Below are 20,752 nucleotides of genomic sequence, written 5' to 3' on the forward strand. Positions count from 1 at the left end.
GTTCAGCCACGCTATGAACAATCCTTCTCCACTGATTTCTATTTTCCGTTGCCCTCACTGCCTGTCCCTTAGAGAGGCCTGTCCCCATTCTGATATCTATCCATGCCATCTTGGTTTTTCCTTGCGTAAGGTTTCCAACTATTTTGCCTGACATCTCTTCTTCCAAACACTCCCCTCCTGTCCGCATCATATGACCAAAATTGGCAAAAGCATTGCCCAAATGTGAGCCCAGAGAGTAACTATGCATTTATTCTGTTTATTCTTTAATGGAATGTGGGTGTCATTAGCGAAGCGAACATTTATTGCCCATGTCGAATCGCCCTTAAAGTGTTGGTGAGCTGCTGCCTTGTGCTGCAGTCCATTTGATGTAGGTACACCCATTGTGCTGTTAGGAAGGGAATCGCAGGATTTCAACCCAGGGACAGTGAATAGTGATATAGTTTCAAGTCAGGATAGTACGTGGCTTGGAAGGGAACTTGCAGTTGGTGGTGTTCCCACATATCTGTTGTCCCGTTTGTGGATTTGGAAGGTGCTGTCCAAGGAGGCGAGTTGCAACAGTGCATCTTGTATATGGTGTACACTGCTACCTCTGTACATTAGTGGTGAAGGGAGTTAATGTTTAAGGTGGTGGATGGGATGGTAATCAAGTGGCTGCTTTGTTCTAGATGATAAGCTTCTTGAGAAGCCACACTCATCTAGGCATGTGGGGACTATTCCATCAGACTCCTGACTTGTGCCTTGCAGATGGTGGACTGGCTTTGAGGAATCAGGGGTTACTCGCTTCAGAATTCCCAGTTTCTGATTTGCTCTCTCAGCCACAGTATTTATATGGCCAGTCCAGTTTAGATTCTGGTCAATGGTAATAGAACAAAGAACAATACAGCACAGGAACAGGCCCTTCGGCCCTCCAAGCCTGCACCGCTCATGTGCCCAACTAGACCATTCGTTTGTATCCCTCTATTCCCAGTCTGTTCATGTGGCTATCTAGATAAGTCTTAAACGATCCCAGCGTGTCTGCGTCAATCACCTTGCTTGGCAGTGCATTCCAGGCCCCCACCACCCTCTGTGTAAAATACGTCCCCCTGACATCTGTGTTGAACCTTGCCCCCCTCACCTTGAACCTGTGACCCCTTGTGTTCGTCACCTCCGACCTGGGAAAAAGCTTCCCACTGTTCACCCTATCTATGCCCTTCAAAATTTTATACGCCTCTATTAGGTCGCCCCTCATCCTCCGTCTTTCCAGGGAGAACAACCCCAGTTTACCCAATCTCTCCCCATAGCCAAGACCCTCCATGCCAGGCAACATCCTGGTAAACCTTTTCTGTACTCTCTCCAAAGCCTCTACGTCCTTCTGGTAGTGTAGCGACCAGAACTGGACGCAGTATTCCAAATGTGGCCTAACCAACGTTCTATACAGCTGCAACATCATATGCCAACTTTTATATTCTATGCCCCGTCCAATAAAGGCAAGCATGCCATATGCCTTCTTGACCACCCTCTCCACCTGTGCTGCCACCTTTTAGGATCTGTGGACTTGTACACCCAGGTCCCTCTGTGTGTCTATACTCCTGATGGTTCTGCCATTGTATAGCTCCCCCTCACATTTGATCTACCGAAATGCATCACTTCACATTTATCTGGATTAAATTCCATCTGCCATTTCCACGTCCAATGTTCCAGCCTATCTATATCCTGCTGTATTCTCTGACGATGTTCATCACTATCCGCAACTCCAGCAATCTGTGTCGTCCGCAAAATTACTGATCACACCAGCTACATCTTCCTCCAAATCATTTATATATATCACAAACAGCAGAGGTCCCAGTCCAGAGCCTTGTGGAACACCACTAGTCACAGATCTCCAACCGGAAAAAGACCCCTCCATAATCTCCAGGATGTTGATGCAGACAATCCCAAACTTGTTTTTACTCAAATTTCATACTTCTGTAGTTTCCAACAGAAGATGCTGGATGCCAACTGCCACCCCTTAGTCTGTGATAAGGTGAACGGGAGGAGGGATTAACTAGCAACAATTTTTTAAAAAATGTTTTTACTCCATTTTTAAAGTAACAAAGCCAATGCTCAGGGTGGACCAGGCAAACCCAACTCCATTGGGTGGCACGGTGGCAAGCACTGCTGCCTCACACCGCCAGGGACCCGGGTTCAATTCCGGCCTCGGGTGACTGTCTGTTTGTATGGAGTTTACATGTTCTGCCTGTGTCTGCGTGGTTTTCCTCCGGGTGCTCCAGTTTCCTCCCCAATTCCAAAGATGCGTGGGTTAGATGAATTGGCCATGCTAAATTGCCCCTTAGCGTCACGGCGACTAGCAAGGTAAATATGTGGGGTTACAGGGATAGTTACTTGGTGCGATTGTTATCGGTGCAGTCTCGTTGGACCAAATGGCCTCCTGCACTGTAGGGATTCTGTGATATGATTCATTTCTTGCTTGCTCCAGAAACCAAATTCAATGTCAGATTGAATCCAATTCAGACAAGATCCAAGCTGACAATATAAGGCATCGCATCTCAGTCTTGGGCTTGACTTGACACAACAAATTTCATGATACAAAGATCCAGAAGTTCCCATGGATACTGAAAGCAAATTGGCCACTTGAAGTTTAAAAGCACATAATTTAAGCACATATGTGGCTGTGCAAAAAAATTGAACAGGTCATGTGTAACAAGAAAAGAGAGACCATTGATCTCGGTATCACTAAGACAAAAGAAGTAATTTACCTCAGATATTTGTTAGCAGTTGCTAGTCCGTTATATTTCTTTATATTTCAACAGTGACCATTATCCAGAGGTTTAATTAGTTGTGGAATATTTTGGGATGTCCTGATATGCAAGGTGCAATGTAAATCTAAGCTGTTTCTTTTCTGTGTATGTAGAACACAATTCAATCAGGAAGTGACACTGATTGACGTATTAATCCAATGTAGCAGTGTTTGGTGGCAAAGAAGAAGCTGCTTGGTGAGATAAAATCAAGACCGAGGTAAGTGTTTCAGATCGAGTTATAACATATTACACACTGTGAACTAACATCAAATGCCATGTATTTGAATACCAACTCAAAATCTTGTTCTAAAGTAATTTAATCAAAATTTGAGTTTGATGCTCAATTAAAATTTAAGTTCCACAAAGATGTGATTTAAATTAAATACTATACAATAAGGGGCAACTAATTACAAAATATTGTTGAGGTCCTGTTCCTGATTTTCTGACCATTAGAAGTTCTGCTTTCGGCTCTCTGCCGGTATTTGAGTCAGGTTTATATTTAGTTTATTATTTCAATGGAATGTGGGTGTGGCTGGCAAGACCAGCATTTGTTGCCTATCCTTAATTGCTCTGTAACTGTGTGGCTTGCTGGGCCATTTCAGAGGACAGGAAAAGCAGCTCAACCATGACTTACAAAAGAAACTAAGGCTAGTATTAGATAAGGATAGTATTAGATCTAAAGAGGAGTAATAGACACTCTCTCTTGAGACATATAAAGTTGCTTGAAAAAGTAGCAAGCCTGAGGATTGGAAGCAGTTCAGAATACAGCAAATGAGGACTTAGAGGTTGATTTAAAAGGGGAGAAATAGAGTATGAGAGTAAACTTGCGAGTGATATATAAGTGGACTATAAGCTCCTGTAAGTATATAAGAAGAAAAAGATTAGTGAAGACAAATGTGGGTCCCTTACAGTCGGAAACAGAATTTATAAGAAAGAACAAGGAAATGGCAGAGCAATTGATCACCTACTTTAGTTCTGACTTCACGGAGAAACTCATAAATAACTTCCCAGAAGTGCTAAGAGACTCAGGATAGCCCCAGCAGATTGGAAGATGGCAAGTAGAAACCCCATTATTTAAAAAAGGTGGGAGGGAGAAAACAGGGACTTGCAGACCAATTAGCCTAACATAAGTGGTAGGGAATATGCGCGAGTATTGTAGAGAATTTGATATCATGACAGTTAGAAAATATCAGCAGGATTAGACAGAGTTAACATGGATTTATGAAAGGAACATCATGTTTGACACACCTACTGGAGTTTTTCAAAGATTTAGAAGAATGAGGAGGGATCTTGTAGAAACATATAGAAATTATGAAGGGGATCAATAAGATAGAAGCAGAGAGGTTGTTTCCACTGGTGGGTGAAACTAGAACTGGAGGCCATAGCCTCACAATAAAGGGGAGCAGATTTAGGACTGAGTTACCCAAAGGCTTGTGAATCTGTGGAATTCCCTGCCAGGTGAAGCTACCTTGTTGCATGTTTGTAAGGCAAAGATAGATAGATTTTTGAACAGTAAAGGAATTAAGCATTATGGTGAGTGGGTGGGTAAGTGGAACTGAGTCCACAAAAAATTCAACCACTATCTTATTGAATGGCAAAGCAGGCTCGAGGGGCCAGATGGACGACTCCTGTTCCCAAGTCTTATATTTTTATGTACATAACTAGTGGAATAGATATAGGTGAACCAGTGGATATGGTATATTTAAATTTTCAGAAAACTTCTGATAAAATCCCAGATGGGGGTAATATATTGATTTGATTTATTATTGTCACATGACAATATACAGTGAAAAATATTGTTTCGTGTGTGTGCTTTACAGGCAACGCATACTGTTCATAGAGAAGGAAAGGAGAGAGTGCAGAATGTAGTGTTGCTGTCATAGCTAGGGTGTAGAGAAAGATCAACCTAGTACGAGGAGGTCCATTCAAAAGTCTGATGGCAGCAGGGAAGAAGCTGTTTTTGAGTCGGTTGGAATATGACCTCAGACTTTTGTATCTTTTTCTCGATGGAAGAAGTTGGAGGAGAAAATATCCAGGGTGCGTGGGGTCGTTAATTATGCTGGCTGCTTTCCCGAGGCAGCGGGAAGTGTAGACCGAGTCAATGGGTCGGAGACTGGTTTGCGTGATGGATTGGGCTACATGCATGACCTTTTGTAGTTTCTTGCAGTGTTGGGCAGAGCAGGTGCCATACCAAGCTGTGATACAACCAGAAAGAATGCTTTCTATGATGCATCTGTAAAAGTTGGTGAGAGTGGTAGCTGACATGCCAAATTTATTTAGTCTTCTGAGAAAGTAGAGGCATGGATTGTGAATTGGTTAGCAGATGGGAAACCGAGAGTAGGAATAAATTGGTCGTTTTCAAAGTGGCAGGTGGTGACTAGTGGCTTTCTCCAAGGAATCGGTTACAGGTTTCACACGAGACATCAATGATTTACTGACAACACGACAGCTGGTGGGAGTATGAGTGGAGGGGAGTTAGTCCAGTGTCCTCAATCAGCATGACCAAAAATGATTATCTGGTCAGTATCATATTACTGTTTGCGGGAGTTTGCTGTGTGCAAATTGGCTGTTGTGTTTCCTACATTACAAATGTGACTACTTTGAAAGTACTTAATTTGCTGTAAAAGTGCTTTGAGATGTCTGATTTATCTAAAGTATTATACAAGTGCAAATCTTTTTTAATAAATGTGGATGAGTGGAGTTTGTCAAACAGATTTTACTCTGTTCTTGAAGGACAGCAGTAATGGCCAAACTCGCTGACTTGGCAGGAAATAAACTGCTCTGAAATATTATAAGGTTAGTTAGTGTCTTTGGCTGGAAGCCTCAGTGGGAAAAGAATTACCTTAATCAGGAAAGCCTTGGGTTTGAATTTCCGCCTGTGATGAGTTGGTTGATCCAAGTCAGCATGGTGAAAACAGAAATTAACTTGCATTTATACAGTTCTTTATAACTCTGTCTCTGCCACTTATCTCAACTTCAAGGCCAAATGCTTGCTGTCAGACTCATTGACAACTAACTGAACACTGGGAAGAACAAAACATTGCCCTGGATTTTACGAAAAGAGCAATATTGAGGTTAACAGCAATAAATTCAATTTCTGAGTCAACCACTAAATCCCTATTCCTGGCCACTGAAGCTGATGTGGAGATGCCGGCGTTGGACTGGGGTAAACACAGTAAGAAGTTTAACAACACCAGGTTAAAGTCCAACAGGTTTATTTGGTAGCAAAAGCCACACAAGCTTTCGAGGCTCTGAGCCCCTTCTTCAGGTGAGTGGGAATTCTGTTCACAAACAGAACTTATAAGACACAGACTCAATTTACATGAATAATGGTTGGAATGCGAATACTTACAACTAATCCAGTCTTTAAGAAACAAAACAATGGGAGTGGAGAGAGCATCAAGACAGGCTAAAAGATGTGTATTGTCTCCAGACAAGACAGCCAGTGAAACTCTGCAGGTCCACGCAACTGTGGGAGTTACAAATAGTGTGACATAAATTCTGATTCTAGGATCGCATGATAAAGACTCAGGAGGAAAAAAGCAGAAATATTTATGTGAAATAGTGTGACATAAACCCAATATCCCGGTTGAGGCCGTCCTTGTGTGTGCGGAACCTGGCTATCAGTTTCTGCTCCGCGACTCTGCGCTGTCGTGTGTCGCAGCGACAGCGCAGAGTCGCGGAGCAGAAACTGATAGCCAGGTTCCGCACACACAAGGACGGCCTCAACCGGGATATTGGGTTTATGTCACACTATTTCACATAAATATTTCTGCTTTTTTCCTCCTGAGTCTTTATCATGCGATCCTAGAATCAGAATTTATGTCACACTATTTGTAACTCCCACAGTTGCGTGGACCTGCAGAGTTTCACTGGCTGTCTTGTCTGGAGACAATACACATCTTTTAGCCTGTCTTGATGCTCTCTCCACTCCCATTGTTTTGTTTCTTAAAGACTGGATTAGTTGTAAGTATTCGCATTCCAACCATTATTCATGTAAATTGAGTCTGTGTCTTATAAGTTCTGTTTGTGAACAGAATTCCCACTCACCTGAAGAAGGGGCTCAGAGCCTCGAAAGCTTGTGTGGCTTTTGCTACCAAATAAACCTGTTGGACTTTAACCTGGTGTTGTTAAACTTCTTACACTGAAGCTGAAACAGACTCTTTGCAACCTGTTTGACCTTTAGTTGAGCTCTTGTCTACAAATCCTCTCCATCACCAAAGACCACTTACTTCCACCTCAGTAACATCACGTATCTCCACCTTATCTTTGCCTATCTGATGCTGAAGACTTAACCATGTCTTTCTTACCTCCAGACTTCATTATTCCAGTGCTCTCCTGGCCAGCCTCATCTGCCACTTGAGCCTATCAAAAGCTCAGCTATAGGTATTATAACCTCACTGATTATCTCTGTGCTTACATTTGCTTCAGCTCTGGCCACCCCTCTCATCCTTGTGTTCAAATCCATTCATGATTTTGTCCTTTGGTATCCCGAACCACCACCTACCATACAACTTTCCAAGATCTCCTATTCTCCTCTAATTGTACTTTTCTCTGCCATCGGCAGCTGTGTCTTCTGCTGCCCGGGTCTGGACTCTGCAACTCTCTTCATAAATCTCCCTATCTCACTCTCATTGTTCTTTCAAGTTGCTCTGTACAAACTACCTCCTTGATCAATCTTTTGGTCACCTGTCCAGATGTTATCATGTGTCTTGGTGTCCAGTTTTCTCAATGTTCCTGTGAAGTGCCTTGGGTCATTTTTTACTGTATTAAAGATGCCATGCAAACACAAATTTTATAACGAAAGATGGTGCTGGAGCATGGTGACTTCTTGAAAGCTGTGCCCAGCATATCCTCTAATTCTATCTTTTACTCTTGTTCTATGCTTTTAAAATTCTATTTTAACAATGCTTTAATTCAATTTCTTCTTCCCTGCTGCCATCAGACTTTTGAATGGACCTACCTCATATTAAGTTGATCTTTACACCCTAGCTATGACTATAACACTACATTCTGCACCCTTTTGTTTCCTCCTCCAGGTACGGTATGCTTTGTCTGTATCGTGTGCAAGAAATAATACTTTTCACTGTATACTAATACATGTGAGAAATCAAATCAAAATTAATTTTATGAAGGGTGATGCTGGGATAGCTAACATCCCAGTTCAAAGTTTCTGCCTGAACAAGTGTCACCAATATATTTGCAAGGTTGATTAAGAAAAAAATCTTTAAGCCAGGTTTAATGAGGCAGAAGATGCATTCGAAATACAGAAAAGAGAAAATATGATGTTTTGGGCATTCATAATATGATTGCAGCATTAATGTAACACAGTGAGAAAGCATCACTATCAGTAGAGGGAAAAAAATCATGAATTGAAAGTTTGGGAAGAGAAGAGCTTTGTGAGAAACAAAGCTTTGTATACACATTAAAATTGTGAAAATTCAGTATGAAGGCTGCAGTGTTTATTTGATTTACTTATCTCTGTACATCTGCACATGTTTGCATATAGGAAAACATATCTGCAAATAAATTCATAGGGGAAAGAACAATGGTAAATTCATTAACAGCATCAATAAACTTTATTTTAACTACCTCAGGACTTCAATTTGATTATGAAATGTAAAAAGTTCTCATTTTCTGAGTAGACCACATGGTATAATGTGGCTGAAAAAAGCATTTCAAATTTTTCACCCATTGTTGACAACACTGCACTCCAGTATCAGTGTCATGAGTTTGAAATGCCAGTTTTAAACTGTTGCATTCATGCTTAAGGAACACCAGACAGAAAAACTAGCAACTACTTTCTGGCATTTAAGCGACTAGCACTATGCCATTCTGCACACTGGACCTCCGTAGAGACACTAAAACCGTTACCTACTTAGTCCTTTCCCCTCTTCCATGCAAATTGCAGGTCTATGAATGGTGTGAATGTGTTTCTGGTCATGTTGTGTAATGATTATTTTGTTGACTCAATTTTAAAATTGATAACTGCTTATGAAACAGTTTACAGGAACTATACACGGGTGTGAATTACATTCTAGGAGCTACTTTCTCTGACTTTATCAATCTGACGCATCTTTGTGGCTGTCTGAACTTGTGGTGTTTTGCGTTATTGTTGATGAAGTAGTGTTACCAAATGAGGCAGGTTTTCATGACCTCAATTAGCACCTGTACCATTTTAAATGAAGAATCGTTAATGTTGCTGAAAAGAGAGACATGTTACTGAAGCTTGCACTCATCAGGTCAAATGCAAATTAGACAAATGCAAGAATGCCAAATTTTAAACAATCTCAACAATTTATATCACAGGAGAAAGGGGGTGCTATTAGTTGGCAAGTCAACTTTAATTGGCCATGGAGAAAGCAACAGGTAACTATACCCGTAATACTAATTACCCCAAATCAGCTACCCTGGCAGGGTGTCTGACACTGTGTGGGTTTCCTCCCACAGTGCGAAAGATGTGCTGGTTGGGTGCATTGGTCATGCACCCCTTGGTGTAACCGAACAGGCGCTGGAGTGTGGCGACTAGGGAATTTTCACAGTAACTTCATTGCAGTGTTAATATAAGCCTACTTGTGACACTAAAAAATTTTTAAGACTCCTGTAACAACTTCTCTATTTGGAACTTATTAGTGGCAGGAGACTCCCAGAAGACAAGGGAAACATTTTAGGACTGTCCTCTAAACATCCCTGAAGAATTTAGATATCCCTGCTGATTTAGGGAGGCCCTGTCTTGTGACTGACCAAAAAGGAGGTTTATTTGGGAAAGCACCAAACAAATTGCGTGTTACCGGCAAAGTTTCTGAGGCAAAATTGTGGTTGAGAGAGAACTTGAAAGTGTCCAAACAGCTCATCTACCTGCCCTGCAAGCATCACCTGTATCGCATGTGGCAGAGTCACCAGATCATGCATTGATCTTATCAGCCACGCCCCGCCCCCGAGTGGGAGGCGGGCCACCGCCCCCACATGAGAAGAATGGTGGAGCAGACTCAAGGAGCCAAATGGGCTACTCCTATTTCCTCCATTCTGTCAAAGTTTGTGGCCAGCATGGATTTTGGGCATCCCTTCTCTAAGCCTCAGTGCAAACTATCTCCATATTGATGATGTAACCCATGACATTGGTGATGATTCTTCCAAAGCCTGATCCTCCAAATTCCATTCAAAAGCTGCATTCTTGCAATATCTCTTTGTTGCTTGTTGAACCTTGTGGTATTAAAGTTGGCTGCTGTGCTTTCCTAAATTGTAATGGTAACTTTGGGTGGAATCTTGTGGAGGCAATAGGGACTTCGCCTGCTGGTTGGACAGCTGATGTGAGACCTTTGGGTAAGGCCAGCCAACGAGGCAGTTGCAAGGCCAGCAAAGGGCATTTCCCCAGGATCGAGACTAGCAACCTTTTTGCTCAGTAGTGTCACAGACGTCGACTGCTGCTGGAACAACAGGCTGTGGAAGACTCTGATCACGGCCAAAGGTAAGTCATGGTGGGAACAAATCAACACCCCACAGAAGAAAATTAAAATCCTGGAAAAATCGAAGAAGTGTTCTGACCTGAAGGAAAGCTCAAGGAAAGACCCAATGGAAAATGACGAGCCTAAAGCCCCAAGCATAGGTTTGGCAGCTGAAGGCAGAAATTCAATTTCTCACTGCAGCAGAAGACTCGATTGAATTCTATGGAAGTCCAGCTTCAATACCCAGAGTCTGCAGACCAAGCAGGGTGTTCTGAAAATTTTAAATTCTTGAACAGCACAAGCCCTGGAAAAAGTTAAATACTGCAATTATCATTTAAGTTGTTGCCTGAGAAACCGATTCCCGAACTCACTCCAAACAAAGAAAATAAATTATCAAAAATTAATTATGACTGAGCATTGTTACAAGTCAGGTTGGACATTTCAAGGTGTTCTATGAAGCTCACCTGACCTGTAACATTTTACGTTGAATTTGGCTAGGATGAGCATGAGGTTTCATGATTCAATTGACTCACGAGGAGCTTTTATCAAAAACAAAGTTTAATTAAGTGTATTGTTAACATGTATAGTAAGAGGTTTAGCTAGAACGTTTAACAATTACAAACAAGAAACACAACAGCCACGATAATGTATAACTCTTGAGGAATATCTTTAATGTGTTCCAACCAAAGCCAACATCCAACACACCCTCCAAGTCAGCACAATACAACTAGGTTAATGCCCACTTGTTACAGGAATCCAGCCTCCTGGGTTGAATGCTGAAAATCCCTTGTGAAGAAACTCGGATGAGGTTGTAGTCAAATCTGTTTCCCAAAACAGAGCTTCTTTAAGGCAGGATGGCAATAAGCCTCTCCTTCAGCTAACTGATTATAGTTTCAGAACCAAACACAGAGAAGAACAGGGAGAGAGAGACTGCTTCTGAGCTTGTTGCTAAACTGCTTCCAACACACTCCCCAAAACGAAACTGAAAGCCCAAAGGGAAACACCTCTATCACCTGACTGCTACAAATGAAACTGAAAGTCCTATCACCTGACTGCCATGGCTTAGCTCCACCCCCCAATGACATCGCTGAAGCTCTAAGCTGCATGATTTTTATAAAAAACTTTCTTAAAGGTACACTTAAAAAATCCAGCTGGGAGTTGATGCAGCCAAGACTCGAGAGCATTGCGCTGAAGACTCGAACCAGCTGATCCAGGCAGCCATTGTTAAAAGTATTCCAATGCTGAGATCACAAACGCCATTACTGCAGGAGCCCGCCAAGACTGGCAAGCATGGGGAAACCCTTTGTGAAGAAGCATATGGTAGCATCTTCAAGGCTGAATTTGCAATTTAAAAGCTTTAAGCACGGAACAATTTGAATTCATCTGGACTTATCCAAAGCCCAGATCAATCTCAAATTTTGGGACTCTTGAGAAAGAAGTTCCTTGGATACATGATTACTTCAGGTCTGGATTAAAAGACTGAATAAGTTAACACACTGCTTTGTTTGGTAGACCTGATAGACAAGGTTCTGGCACATGTAAGGCTAATGTGGGAGCAAGTAAACTACCGCCCACACAGTGGTATAAAAGAACGCATGGCTCCCACCTGGGGGGTCAATGTAATGTTGAATAAAACTGTGTAGAGACATGCATGGAGATGGCCCCTTGGCTGGATCTTTCACTGTACCTTTGTTTCTAGCAGTCAACAAAGTTACTTTTGAATGACCTGTGACTATGAACACCTTAATAGAAGACATAAAACTGTGCCTAACATGTTACAGCATGCCCAACCCCTGCAGGGAGATGACATGCAACCAGCACAAGTTTGTTTATTGTGCATGCTGCATGGCAACAGGCTAACCCACAGCTGAGCTAATCCAAGCAATGAAGGAATCAGGCCCTCAAATGGTCATTAATTGACCTCTGTTGGCAGTGGGCAGGAAGGTCAACCACAGGCCTCCCCCACCCACCTCCAGATCTTATTTAAGGTGGAAGTGGGATGGCAGCCTGCTCACCCACCATCCTATGGCCCAATTGGATGCCTTTGCACCCCCAACTTGCCTTGAGAGAGGACAGAAGGTCCCACCATACAATTCAAAAGTACTTACTTGATTGGGGTCTTTTCATACCCTGACGGTATGAAATTCATTTAAATACAATTTCTTCTGCGCTTTGCTTGCTGGAGCATGCTCCTCTCCCTGGCTTGATCTTCTTGCCCTTGTTTGATGAAAGTGCCTTTATGGACATTGTAGTCTGCTCCTTAGATAAAACATAGTGAGACTAAAATACAAAACATGCCGCTCCAATTATATGCAAGAATCTTCTTGGTAAGTCTGCAATTCTATGCCTTAAGTTATAAAAACTTGCAGCCAATATAGTGCCTCCGCTTTGTGATTAACAATGACAGTAGCTGATCAAATTTTGTCGGAATTTAGTGGTTTAATAAGTTCCTTTTCTCTTTACCACTGGTTGCTGTTAATGGCCACCACTATTGTTCCAAGATTTTTTTCCGGTTTGCTTATTCACTCAACACTACGTTTTTAACCACTTGCATGTAATTTTTTATTGAACTAGGTGTGAATATAACATGAATCAGAAGTATTAAGTGTGGTGAATATAATAAGCTGGCACTGGACACAAGTCTTTTAAAGATGTCGCTATAAATAGATCTGGTGGTGATTCCTTGTATCTGCTTTTTGGTTGTATTTTGTTTTTGCTGCTCTTTCTGTTCCTGTTTCCTTGCAGTTTAGTTACCATAAAGGCAGTGAGGAAACTTGGATGTTTAAAGGCTGCATTTTTTTCTGCAAAGCAATGCAATCAGCTGAAAAGGGCAGAAATAGCTTTCTGGTTTGGAATCTGTTCTGGAAGCTGGTTGTGTTGAAAGTTGGATACTGAGCACTAAAGTGAGGCTCTTCGTTTGTCGCTCTGGCAGCTGGTTTTATGATAAAATTCTAAATCAACGTTCGTTTAAAAACCATGCTTGCATTAATTCATCAAGTCACAACACGAAACTACAGCTGAGAGTAAAGCAACATAGTTTTCATCCCCCACTGCTCCTCCGCCTCCAGCCATTTTGTGCACCTCCCACCCAGTTGTAAGTGTTCACCCTGGACAGAATTGCTATGGTCAAATTATTTTGTTGTTGTCATTCTCGTGGTTTTGTTACTTCATTTTTGCATATCTTTTACAGTTTCAATTGCTGTGAATTCTTGAGTTCTCAGCAAGTTTGGGGCGTTTTTTAAAAGAGATCATAATTTCAAAGCTGTATGGGCTGAGAAAGTAATTGCCACTCATTGAATGATTTGTGATCTGAATTTTGACCAATTAAAATGATGAACTGCAGAATATAAATTGTAGTGCAGAAGCAGTTCATGTCCAAAATCCGCATGACCTGGACAATATCCAGGTTTAGGCTGACAAGTGGTCAGAAACATTTGAACTGTGCAAGTGCCAAGTAAGAGAGAATCTAACCATCACTGTTTGACACTCAGTGGCATTGCCATCGCTGAATCCCCCACTAGCAACATCATGGGAGGGTTATCATTAAGCAGAAATTGCATTGGAACCCCAATATAAATATTGTGGCTACAAGAGGAGGTCAAAGGCTAGGAATCCTGTGGTGAGTAACTCACCTCCTGACTCCTCAAAGCCTGTCCACCACCTATTAGGCACAAGCCAGGAGTGTGCTGGGATACTCCACTTGCTTGGATGAGTGCAGCTCCAACAACACTGAAGAAGCTCCACACCATCTAGGGCAAAGCAGCTCGTTTGATTGTGCATTCCCCCCCCCCCCCCCCCCCCCCCCCCCCGCCCGCCCCCACCAACTCCACAACATCCAGTCTCCCTCCTCTTGCCTTACAACCATGCCAAACCTGCTTGACAGCCACATTGACTCTTCACCTCACCCTGAAAACCTCCCTCCCTTCCCAGCAGGCTCACTGCTGCTATATTTTCAGATCCCAGGCTCTCCCACATCATCTGCTGATTGGCTCACTAGTGATCCGAGAAATAGCCTGCGATTAGAGGAGCAGTTCTTTGAAGAATCTTCTAATTCGCTTACCAACATCTGGGTCCGTGGGCCGGATAGAAAAGTCTGTCAGGCTGGGTAGTGGTCCGTGGGCCGTTTATTGGACAAGCCCATTATGGACCATAATGATGATTGTGAATAATCAAGATATGACATTGGTGTAGGGGAAATTTTATTCATTGTTTGACAATGTTACATATCACCATAGTGTTTCATATGTTGTACAAAATCATAAGCCTAAGAATGTTTTTATTGTGTACAGAAATGCAGTAGTTTTCTAAATTGAGAAAGCTTGTTCAACTTTATTATTGTCCCTGATCTCCTGTAAACATACAAATTCACCCAACTTTGAAACTCTGAATAGCATGTGCATGAATTCTAAATTGCCTGATCTTTGAACCAATCAATTAGTTAATCAGCTTTTGAAATTTAGCTTATGTGTATTGGCTGAATAGAGCTTTATTTTACCGAGAACTAAAACTTTGACCCTAATTGATTTTGGGAGATGATCTACAATATTGTACACGGGTAGTCTGCTGTCCAGTGCAAAATTATGGGACTTATCTAAAATTTAGTGCTGCAATTAAACTACCCTGTTCCTCCTAAGACAATTTGCTTACATATTCATTGTGAAGGCCTGGTCTACATCAGTAGATTTTGAAGTTAGATAGAAGCCAGTTACTGGGAGGATGCTACACAATGCTGTGTTTTGGGGTTTTTCTTTAAATGTGATTTTTGCAAATAGATATTCACTTCATTGAATTGGTAGTTTTATGATTGATTGTGACTTGTTTAGTGAATTTAACGTGTCTTTCAGATCTTAGACCATGTCAGTATGGATTCAGGCCCAGCAGCTTCAGGGCGAAGCTCTGCGTCAAATGCAGTCCTTGTATGGCCAACATTTTCCAATTGAAGTTCGGCATTACTTGTCACAGTGGATCGAAAGCCAGGCATGGTATGTGGAATTTAGATAACCCTGTTGAAGCCATATGCTCCAAATGGCTATTGATATCTAGTCAGTATTAGAGCATATGGTTGTGTTGTCAGTGACTTGCTTGACAATTTCAAACTTAACCACAGTAGAGAGTACTCTTACGAGCCACAATGCTGTTTTACTTTTCTGTTGTTTGCTTAAGACAAAACCAGACCTATATTTGAATAAAAATGTGGTCCGTAATCTCTCGCATCAAAATGTTGACAGTCGCAACAAAGTGACCATAATACACTTGAATATATACATTTCAGTAATGGCCTTGTCCTTTATTCAATAAACCTATCTTGCAATTCTTTGGTATTTCTTGATTAAACTAGAAAATCTCTGAGGTCACGATGTTTTTATTACATAAGTTTATGAAGAAAACATGGATAATGGGAAATGACATGCAGATCAGTCATGATCTCATAGTAAGGTGGAAATAAAGAGCAAAACTTTCTGGAGAAATAGATTGCTCAGCAATAGTTGATTTCTGGTAGCATGTAGCTACCCTCAGTGGACATCACTCTTGAACAATTCTCCAATTTGACGTGCTGATCAGGAGGCAGCAGTGATCAGAATTGGCTGCTGGCTGACTGCTGTCATTTAACTGAGCACCTGGTAGTTCCTGATGTGTGAAGGTGATAGTTAGGTAATATTGTCAAAAGCAGTACCAGTCTCTTGTGTAAGCAAACACTGAATTGAAGCCCCCTGACCACTGTCAGAGCTGCCATTTTGCAGCAGATGAGATATAAAGCCAGGGTCTTTCTGTGTGATGATACCGTGCCTTTAAGAAATGCATTTTTATCATGTTTCGTGTAAGAGGTATGTTTCAATGTCAGCTCTGTTTTGCACAATGCCAATTTGTCTGGACAACTGTCAGCTCAAATGTTGAGAATGCAGGATACTGATTGCTTTTAGCTCATGGTCTGTTTGTCTAGAGAGTTAATGTATTTGTGCTTACTTAGGTTTTTCATTTGGGATTTCAGAGTAGGGTATTGATTAGGTTGATTGACAGAGTCGGAGAGGGGAAGAGCTAAACTAACAGGGAACAACAAGCCTGGTTCTGACAAGTGTATCTCTCTCCTCCCCCCCTCTCTCTTCTCTCTCTCTCTCTCACCCTCTCTCCCTCCCTCCCCCCCACCCTCTCTCTCTCCTCCCCCCCACCCTCTCTCTCTCCCTCCCCCCCCACCCTCTCTCTCTCCCTCCCCCCCACCCTCTCTCTCTCCCTCCCCCCCACCCTCTCTCTCTCCCTCCCCCCCACCCTCTCTCTCTCCCTCCCCCCCACCCTCTCTCTCTCCCTCCCCCCACCCTCTCTCTCTCCCTCCCCCCCACCCTCTCTCTCTCCCTCCCCCCCACCCTCTCTCTCTCCCTCCCCCCCACCCTCTCTCTCTCCCTCCCCCCCACCCTCTCTCTCTCCCTCCCCCCCACCCTCTCTCTCTCCCTCCCCCCCACCCTCTCTCTCTCCCTCCCCCCCACCCTCTCTCTCTCCCTCCCCCCCACCCTCTCTCTCTCCCTCCCCCCACCCTCTCTCTCTCCCTCCCCCCCACCCTCTCGCTCTCTCCCTCCTCCCCACCCTCTCTCTCACCCTCCCCCCCACCCTCTCTCTCCCCCTCTCTCTCTCCCTCTCCTCTCCCCCTCTCTCTCCCTCTCTCTCTCTCCCTCTCTCTCCCCCTCTCTCTCCCCCCCTCTCTCTCCCCCCCTCTCTCTCCCCCCTCTCTCCCCCCCTCTCTCCCCCCCTCTCTCTCCCCCCCCTCTCTCTCCCCCCCCTCTCTCTCCCCCCCTCTCTCTCTCCCCCCTCTCTCTCCCCCCCCTCTCTCTCCCCTCTCTCTCCCCTCTCTCTCCCCCCTCTCTCTCCCCTCTCTCTCCCTCTCTCTCCCCCCTCTCTCTCCCCCCCCTCTCTCTCCCCCCCCCTCTCTCTCCCCCCCCCTCTCTCCCCCCCTCTCTCTCTCCCCCCCCTCTCTCTCTCACCCCCCCCCCTCTCTCCCCCCCTCCCTCTCTCCCCCCCTCCCTCTCTCCCCCCCTCCCTCTCGCCCCCCCTCCCTCTCGCCCCCCCTCTCTCTCCCCCCCCCTCTCTCTCCCCCTGATGCACCTCAATGAGCACCCGGAAACAAGGCTCTAGTACTGAAGGTTTTAATACATTAACAATGAAACTACTAACACAAATTCACCCGTTCAGACTGAAGGGGTCCTGCCGGAGCAGGGGGTCTTATACCCTGCCACCGGAGGCGGGACCCCACTGGAGTGTGCCATGATAACACTTAGGACAGGTAAACACCCTATCCCAACAACATAGTACAACCCCCATAACAACAACACCCTAGCCCAACAGTAACACAATAACAACCCCAGTGGTGAACCAACGATGGTTCACCACATTCACCCCTCCTTTAGGAACCAAAGGTGGCGGGGTGGATGAAAACAGACAATGACAAAAAAAATAACAGGATTCACAAGTCCAGACGGTCTGGAGGACCACACCGACGCTGCGATCTTCTCAACACCGGTTGCGAAACCGGAGCAGGTGCTTGCGGTGGCTCTCTCAAAGCAACATCTGGCTGTCCCCTCAAAGACTCCCAGGCCGGCCGGCCCTGATGAGGCGATGGTGCAGGGGATCCTGGAACGTTTGGTGGTGGTGATGGTGGTGATGATGGTGGCGCCGATCTCCGAGTCTCAGGCAAGCTGTACATGGGAGTAAAAGTGTTATGCACTGGTCCCGGTGCTGACCGCGCCACGTCTGGGGAAGTAATGAGGAGTAGTGGATCTGTGACTGGGGGAATAGGAGCGACAGGAGTTGCTACGTCCCCTGCGGGCGCCAGGTCTCTAATGGAGACAGTGTCCTCTCGCCCGTCAGGATATGCCACATAGGCATACTGAGGGTTGGCGTGGAGGAGTTGGACCGGTTCGACCAAGGGGTCGGACTTGCGAGCCCTCACATGGCGCCGCAGAAGGACAGGTCCTGGGTACGTCAACCAGGCTGGCAATGAGGTCCCCGAGGACGACTTCCGAGGGAATGAGAACATCCTCTCGTGGGGAGTAGCATTGGTTGCCGTACACAGGAGGGAGCGGATAGAATGGAGCGCATTTGGAAGGACCTCCTGCCACCGGGAGACTGGAAGGCCCTTGGATTTCAGTGCCAGTAGGACAGCCTTCCAGACTGTAGCATTCTCCCTTTCCACCTGTCCGTTACCCCTAGGGTTGTAGCTCGTGGTTCTACTAGAGGCAATCCCGAATGAGAGCAGGAATTGCCTCAAGTCGTTGCTCATGAACGACGAGCCCCTGTCGCTATGAATATAGCAGGGGTACCCGAACAGGATAAAAAGCTCACTGAATGCCTTGATGACGGTGGCAGTCGACGTGTCCGCACAGGGGAAAACAAACGGAAACCGGGAAAATTCGTCTATTATGTTAAGAAAATAGACATTCCGATCCGTTGAGGGAAGGGGGCCCTTAAAATCTACACTCAGCCTCTCAAAAGGGCGAGTGGCCTTGACCAAATGTGCCCGGTCTGGTCGATAAAAGTGTGGTTTGCATTCTGCGCAAATCCGACAACTTCTAGTAACTGACCTGACCTCCTCCACCGAGTAGGGTAGGTTGCGGGCTTTTATGAAGTGGTAGAGTCTGGTGACTCCAGGATGACACAGATCATTGTGGAGAGCCTTCAAGCGGTCCTCCTGCATGATGGCGCATGTTCCGCGCGAGAGGGCATCCGAGGGCTCATTGAGCTTCCCTGGACGATACATAATATCGTAATTATAGGTGGAGAGCTCAATTCTCCACCGCAAGATCTTATCGTTCTTGATCTTGCCCCTCTGCGTGTTACTAAACATAAACGCCACGGATCGTTGATCCGTGATCAGGGTGAACCGCTTACCTGCCAGGTAATGGCGCCAGTGTCTGACTGCCTCCACAATGGCCTGAGCCTCCTTCTCCACCGCTGAGTGCCGAATTTCGGGGCCTTGAAGGGTGCGGGAAAAAAACGCGACGGGCCTGCCTGCCTGGTTTAGTGTGGCGGCTAGGGCGAAATCAGATGCATCACTCTCCACCTGGAAGGGGATGGATTCATCCACCGCGTGCATCGTGGCTTTCGAAATGTCGCTTTTCAAAACCTTGAAGGCCAATTGGGCCTCCGGCGTAAGTGGGAAGGTCGTGGACTTAATGAGCGGACGAGCTTTGTCCGCATAGTTGGGGACCCACTGTGCATAGTACGAAAAGAACCCGAGGCATCTCCTGAGTGCTTTCGTGCTAGCGGGCAAGGGAAGTTCAGTGAGTGGTCGCATACGGTCTGGATCAGGGCCAATGACCCCGTTTTCCACCACGTATCCGAGGATGGCTAACTTACGCGTACGGAATACGCACTTCTCCCTGTTATAGGTCAGACTCAGGCGAGATGCAGTGCGCAGAAAGTGTTGGAGATTCGTGTCATGGTCCTGCTGGTCATGGCCGCAGATGGTGACGTTATCCAGGTACGGGAAGGTAGCCCGCAACCCGTTCTGGTCCACCATTCGGTCCATAGCACGCTGGAAGACCGAGACCCCATTGGTGACACCAAATGGAACCCTGAGGAATTGGTATAGACGACCATCCGCCTCAAAGGCCGTATATTGTCGGTCCTCTGGGCGGATGGGGAGTTGATGGTAGGCGGACTTAAGGTCTATGGTAGAAAACACTCGGTACTGCGCAATCTGATTGACCATATCAGAAATGCGCGGGAGAGGATACGCATCCAGCTGCGTGTATCTATTAATGGTCTGACTATAGTCGATGACCATCCGAGGTTTGTTCCCGCTTTTGACTACCACGACCTGCGCTCTCCACGGACTAGCACTGGCCTGTATGATCCCTTCCTTGAGGAGCCGCTGAACCTCAGATCTAATAAAGATCCGGTCCTCAGCGCTGTAACGCCTACTTTTAGTAGCGATGGGCTTGCAGCCAGGTACCAGATTTTTAAAAAGGGATGGTGTCGTGATCTTCAGGGTGGATAGATTGCACGCGGGGCGTTTTGGGCAATTTGGAGGCTGCGGCTGGTTCCCTACGGCCAGTGAAGGGAGTGGCCCACCGTACTGTAGGATCACACTCTTCATGTGGACCATAAAATTTAGTCCGAGGAGAATTGGCGCGCAAAGGTGAGGTAACACAAGGAGCCTGTATTGCTCGTAGACTGTGCCCTGTACCTCAAGAGTTACCATACATCGTCCTTGGATCGGTACAGACCGGGACTGTGATGCCATGGAAATGGTCTGCTTGGCAGGGAGAACCCGGAGTCCACACCTTTTAGCAGTTTCAGGGTGTATGAAACTTTCGGTGCTCCCACTGTCAAACAGACAATTTACAGTTCTGCCACTAACCTTTACCTCCATCATAGAATGTTCCAGTCTGAAATGCCTGGTCTGATCCAGAGAGATCGACGCCACCGTTGGCCCCTGGGCGTCACTGCATGCTGCCGATGTGGATGCTGAGGACCCTGCTGGTCGCTCCTAGTCGTCGTGGACCATGATGGCCGCCCCCATGAATCGCACATGGGCGAGGG

At 45.2% G+C, this 20,752-nt stretch overlaps 1 protein-coding gene across 7 annotated transcripts in view; it reads left to right on the top strand.

The window, feature by feature from the left end:
- The window catches only part of LOC144500698 (signal transducer and activator of transcription 5B-like), a 152,233-nt gene that overhangs the window by 94,372 nt on the left and 37,109 nt on the right, over positions 1–20,752 (top strand). For 6 of the 7 annotated variants that reach the window (XM_078224030.1, XM_078224028.1, XM_078224025.1 and 3 more), the window contains 2 exons: positions 2,891–2,994; positions 15,067–15,204. In XM_078224030.1, coding sequence (XP_078080156.1) covers positions 15,077–15,204 — 128 coding nt within the window. In that variant the 5' untranslated portion in view covers positions 2,891–2,994; positions 15,067–15,076. The remainder of the gene's footprint in view (positions 1–2,890; positions 2,995–15,066; positions 15,205–20,752) is intronic. The other variant, XM_078224032.1, reaches the window with a different exon arrangement.

The sequence above is a fragment of the Mustelus asterias genome, chromosome 11 (genome assembly GCF_964213995.1).
Source record: "Mustelus asterias chromosome 11, sMusAst1.hap1.1, whole genome shotgun sequence".
Lineage (NCBI taxonomy): Eukaryota > Metazoa > Chordata > Chondrichthyes > Carcharhiniformes > Triakidae > Mustelus > Mustelus asterias.